Raw genomic sequence first — 6,000 nt, forward strand, 5'->3', positions numbered from 1 at the left:
TTAGCATAGCCCTTCCCCTGGGCTTGTTTGCTCTGGTAAGAAACTACCACACCACCATAGAAGTTGAGGTCTTAGGTGGACATCAGCAAAGTCCTCTGCCAAAATTAAAATTCAGCTCAGTCTCACCTCTTCAGACTGTGCAATTTAGCATTAAGGTGATTTTCAAGCAACAGGAACAAAATTAGACCACAAATAAAAAAATGGTCCAGAGGATAAATGTTTGGCCTCATATATTTGCATTTGTAGGCACGTGTATTTATGAGTCCTCTTTTGGTTTATATTTTGTAGGACAAAGAAGGTGAGCCATTGCTACCGTATCATTTACCGCCACCCGGAGAGGACTTTAACGCAGGATGAGGTGCATCGCATCCATCAAGCTATTGAAGAATCAGCAGTTCGAGAACTTGGGGTTGAGGGCAGATTCTAACATTGCTGGTCCAAAGCCCTAATGACAGATGCTTTTCCTTTTCTTTCTTTTTCCTTTTTTTTTTTTTTTTTTGTCTTTTTGAGACGGGGGGTACAAGTAAAGAGAGGGGGTTTGTGACTGAAACTAGCACATGGAAAATGATTGATAAATGGGCAATGGTAAAACTACCAGATAATAAACATTACTACTGAGAAATCATTGACAAAGCATTGACACTTTATTTTAAGAAATGGGGGAACAGCAGTAATGTAAGATTTCCCTCCTGTTACAATAAGAAATACACTGCCTGGTGGTTTTCTGTGTTGTTAATTGGTCCCTGGGTTCCATTAAACTGTAAATACTTGGCATTATTTCTGTGTTGACAGGATCTTCTGTCCGTGTAACGAGTGAAGCAAATCAGAGACACAGATTAGCTCAGGGAAGAAAACCTGTTGTATCCTTCCACACACCCCCTCTTTTTTAAATAAGAAATGGCAGGTTTTGCTTCAAGAAAGTTTACCCCTCTTACCTTCAGCACCCATAGGTATTGCTTTCATCTGCTGCAGAGAAGGAGCCAGTGTGGCTCTGGGGCAGGCTTGGTTGTCTTCAAATGCGGGCTGCTTGCTGAGTCTGTCCTGTTGGCTCCCCCTGCTCCCAGGGAGCGGAGCAGAGCCGCTTAGCGAGGTGCGCTGAGCTGTGCCGCCTTCCCCAGGTGAGGAGCTCCCTTGTCTCAGTTCTCTTCGCACAGGCACCAGTGCAAGATAAGCCTGTTCCCTGTCACCATCAAAGGATTGATACCACACGGGGCGGGATGGCAGAAAAGAGAAACTTCCCTACAATGCCCTGAAATGCAGCTGCCTTGGTCTCTCACAATGTCTTACTTTCTAGTAGCAGCATCTGCTCAGAAATTTGACCTGTAAGGCAGGAAACCAAACTAAAATGGGACCTCCTTCTATTTCAGGCACCAGCTGCTTTACAGGATGCTTGGCTTTTCCATTGCAGGTTATAATAAGTAAATTCTGGCAGTGGTATGATGCTAGGACCTGTAGAAGTGTTCAAATGGTCTGATAAATACTTGATGAACCATTGCAGATGCTGATATGGAATATGGGACCTGTTTTTGCTTGTAATGGCATTTCATACAGTCCTGCAGGTCACATCTGGTTGCTGTGCAGGCAACATTCCCTCCTTCGGGGAAGAAGGCAGTAAAAGCACTGCAATAAACAGCATCTAACGCTGATTTATACCTTATCAAGAAACATCTGTGCAGCAGGCTTGTACTCAACCATAAGAAGCTAGTTGCTATTGCAGATGTGACAGAAGCAGAGAGCTCATTTTAATTTCATTACTCAACATATTTAGCTGTGTAAACAAATCCTAATCTAAATCACTGTTGTGTTATCCAAATAACTTGGTTATGAAAACAATATGCTAGACTTTTTACAAAGTAAAAAGAATCAGTGCCATTTAGGCAACAGAAAAATCTACTTGGTTATTTTTAAACCATGATCTACTAAGATCCATAAATACAGCCTAGGCTATTTGATGTTTCTCTGTCTCCTTCATCCTTTGCCTTTTCAGGATTCTCAGTGAGGACCACTGAAGAGGAAGAGCACTCCCCTGAACTGCACTGAGCAGTAATTGTTCCAAGACAAGACCTGATCGATGCTACCACATGGGGCAGCAAATTATTTGGATGTTAATTGATGGGATTGCATATGGAAAGAGTACTAAAACCTGCCTGCTATGTGAAAGTACTCTCTCTGGGGAAAACAGGAGACTATCTGGGGTGGAGTAGATTGCAAGATTCCCCTTTTAATTTATTGATTAGTGAGGATTCCATTTTCAGCTCCCCAAATCCTTCAGTTCTTCTCTCATTCTGATCAGCCAGTTTTGTGGGCATAGAAATTTGGGGAAAGCAAGGAGGAGAAAATTGGACAATGAGCCTTCATCACTGCAGCCACAGACTGACATGTCCAGCTTTGTGAGGAAACTTGGATATTCTTGAATCGGCCAGTCTCCAGCCGCTAACATCAGTTGTGTTCGGCGTGTCTGGCTGTGAACTGCCTGCACTCTGATGAGGAGGGGCTCCCTGCAGCAGCCAGGTCTTGGTGTAGTAACGTTACTCTTTGAAACCTAAAAGATTAACCTCACGGGTTAGTAGGACAAGGGGGGAATGCAGAGCTTTCCCTGAAGACTTGACCCGACACCCTGGGATCATCATCTGGAGTAAGTGTTCTCATAGCAGCAACTTTCAGACAAAAATGCAAACCATTAAGGTTAAAAAAAAAAAGAACAGCTTCTTCAGGAGCAAGCACAAATCAATTATGTGAAGGATTTTAAGGCCTGTAAAATCAGATGGGCTGGCTGTGAGCATAATATGAATACTTGGATATGTTTATATTAGGTAAGCCTTTGTCATATATATTCTAGGATTAATCTACTCTAAAGACCTATTGTTCTGGCAAAGATTCACCACTACTAGCAAAGCAGACCATGGATCAAAAGGCATCAGAGTTGCATTTTTATGCTGCTGTCCTTTGGAAAATATGACTTTTTCCTTCAAAGCTGGTCCTTAATTTTACTGGCGAAATTTGCTACGGGCAGTAGTAGACTCTCAAACCATATGGTCCCTTTGTGGATACCAACAGAGATCCCATGGGAATCTAAGGGTGCAATAACCGTGATTTAGTTTACCACTGATCAGAGACACGTGATGCTAACAGTGTCTCAGGGGCTGGGCTGATCCTTGGTGGGAGTAGAGAAAACCTGCCTGAGGAAAGCCCTTGGTACAGTCACTGACCAACCCTGTCAAAGAAAAGGCTACCTGCAGCTGTCACTTGGCTTTTCTTAAGACATAGGTAGCACAAGGGTAAGTAAACTAGCTTGCAGACCAAGAACAACATAGCTGCCAAGGTAAGTTCACTTGCTCATCTCTCTGCTAACCTACAGTCTGTCTCATGAACATCCCTCAATCCTGGATGAGCTACAAGTCTAGTAAAGGTGGATGAGTTCCTAAATATCAAAGTGACACCATGCCATGTGGAAATACGAAGCAGAGCAGCACTGGAGTAATAAGCGTGTGTGCTGACTGACTAGCACAGTGGCAGGCACAAGGCCCTGCTTCTTGTTTTTGTCAACTGCCTGTGTTTATTTTTATGTGCCACTGGGTTTTTATATCAGCATCGTTTAATAAAAGAGAAAAAAAATCAATTGTAGCAAAAGAAGATGCACGTCCTGAGGAGGATTGGCTGGGGATTTCTATGACTGAACAGCATGTACTGTTTTAATGTTCTGGGTGCTGGTTTTGTTCCTGGTTGCCATTGGTTTTCAAGCTAGCTGTGATTCCTGGAAGACTAAAGATTTTGCTCTAACGCCCAGTTTGGGATCTCCCCAGTAAACTAGCAGCAAATTTACAGTGCACTGAGACTTACCTGGTTTTGATGTTCTCGTTAAAGGTGCTGCAATGGAAAAGTGTTGCGAGCTAGATAAGCAGTAAATTGCTCTGTGTTTTTACCCTTGAGATTTCAGTGACCTCTGCCATAGTATTGCCAAGCATGATAATGCAGCTGCGCAAATTTGAAAGCAGTTTTGTACTGAGAATCCAAACTAGATTAGTAAACCACTGGTCGCTTGCCTTCCATTGGCGTTACTTCTGCCCCTTCTGCAGGTTGGTGGCCACACTTCAATGCTGAATTTATCATCTTCTTACTCTGTGCAGTTGTACTGATTTTCAGCAGTATTGACAAATTGGTCTAAGCCCTTGAATAATTTCATGTAGGGGTTAGCTTTTTGATTTAAATGGGGGGAAAAAAAAGATTGTGGGCTTTTTGTTTGGTAGTTTTTATCTGCAGTGACTAATGCATTTCAGGTAAAACTCTTGGCCAAGACAGGGCTCTTTGGTAGTCCATTGAAGTAAATGCAGGCAGTCTCACCTCAAAAAGCAGAATTATGTCAGTCTCATTGAGTTCATATTTGGGTAGAACTAGAGAACCTTGTCTTCGCTGTGGGTTGACTGAAGGTTGGCTGGTGCTCGTAAAGCACTCTGGGTCTTGCCACCACCACCCCAAGCACACACAGAAGTAGTTTTAGGCACAAGAAAGTTCTGTCAAATTATGGGCAAGCATATAAAATGGTTGTGCAGGGTATTTGAGGCCTGCTAGTTGATATCACTGAATTATCTCCATCAGAATTGTTACCATCTGGGAGAGAAAATGGGCTTGTACTTCAGCTCTGAAATCAGTGGCTGTGGTTTTAAAGCTCAGAGCTCTATTCAGATATTGTCTGTTGTGCTGCTTTGCTAAGGCAAGACCGTTTTGTGTAAAACAGATTTCCTTTCTGTGTAGATGAGGCCATATTGACTAATTACACATATCCTAATCAAATTTTAAGATTTGTGAGTGTTGCCCCTGAGGGCCACAAGAACTGAAGCAATCTTGTGAGGACCTTGAACAAATTTGTAGGACACATAGGGAACCAGCCATTGACACTTATTACCTGCTTTTAAACATGACTGCAGTCACATCTGAATTTTAAGCTGCGTATCTCAGAGGAGACGATTGCAGTTCAACACAGAGCATGGACATATGCTGGGTGAAGGCACTGACTTCTCCAGAATCTGTTGTATAAGGTTTGATCATCATTAACATCTGATGCACTCTCATGTTTGGCAGTTTTTGTGCTTTGTGCTTTTGTCAGATGGCCTCTGTTATTGTATTTATGCCCACTGTTAACTAAGTAGAGTCTGCTTTAGTCTGCCTTTTATACTTGGAAAACTGCCTAAAATCACTTCTGCCATGACCTAGCTTTCTCATTTCGGTGTTGCTTACCTTCTCTTACAGTTCTTGCTGTTCAAGTTTGGTGTAACTTTGGTGAAGAAACAGTGTCAGGCTGTAGGCAGGGAGAGTTGTTAGACCACAGCCGACAGCCTGCGCTCCCACGCCGCATTACTGCAGGGTCTCTCTGTGCTCACCCTCTGGATGCAGGTGATTAACACGCGGTCCAGGGAATTGTGCCTCTGCCTGCTCAGTAATTTGCTGGGCAGCACCGCAGTCATCCAGAGCAGCTGCCACTTAAATGGGCAGTAGATTGTTCTCTTTTTATTTTAGCGTCTGCAGCTTCGCTTGTATCACAGTACGATACAGCCAGAAGCGCTATCTTGTTATTTGCTGCAGCTAAGCATCAATAAGATGCATCTTGTGATGTGATGCCTGTGCAGCCATTTTTCAGTGGAATCGCTATTTGCTTGTGAATGAACCGCCTCCATCTACGGATGTGAGGCACGTTGAGAGCAAGGGTCAGGATTAAAAAATTATTAGACCCCGGCAGGTACAGAGAACTGCTTGTGGGATTTTGTCAATGTCTTTGCAGGTTTGAAACTCCCACTAGGCATCTGTCCAAACAGTTAGTCACTTGAAATATTTCGTAACCCGGTACTCGGTGACTGTGGTGACAGTGGTGTCATTTTGGGAGAGGGGAGCAGGTTTAGTGAGAGATCCCAGGGTAGCTGAGCAGCAAGGCAGTAGGAGTTGTCTTCTGATGTCCTGGGCTGAATTACCCTCCCTCCCACCATGCTACCGGGAGGCACGGATGCA

At 43.5% G+C, this 6,000-nt stretch overlaps 1 protein-coding gene across 7 annotated transcripts in view; it reads left to right on the forward strand.

Moving 5' to 3' along the window:
• The window catches only part of FARS2 (phenylalanyl-tRNA synthetase 2, mitochondrial), a 251,593-nt gene extending 250,828 nt beyond the window's left edge, over positions 1 to 765 (forward strand). For all 7 annotated transcript variants that reach the window (XM_054818758.1, XM_054818757.1, XM_054818764.1 and 4 more), the window contains one exon: positions 289 to 765. In XM_054818758.1, coding sequence (XP_054674733.1) covers positions 289 to 427 — 139 coding nt within the window. In that variant the 3' untranslated portion in view covers positions 428 to 765. The remainder of the gene's footprint in view (positions 1 to 288) is intronic.
• The last annotated feature ends 5,235 nt before the right edge of the window (positions 766 to 6,000 follow it).

The sequence above is a fragment of the Grus americana genome, chromosome 2 (assembly GCF_028858705.1).
Source record: "Grus americana isolate bGruAme1 chromosome 2, bGruAme1.mat, whole genome shotgun sequence".
Taxonomy (NCBI): Eukaryota; Metazoa; Chordata; class Aves; order Gruiformes; family Gruidae; genus Grus; species Grus americana.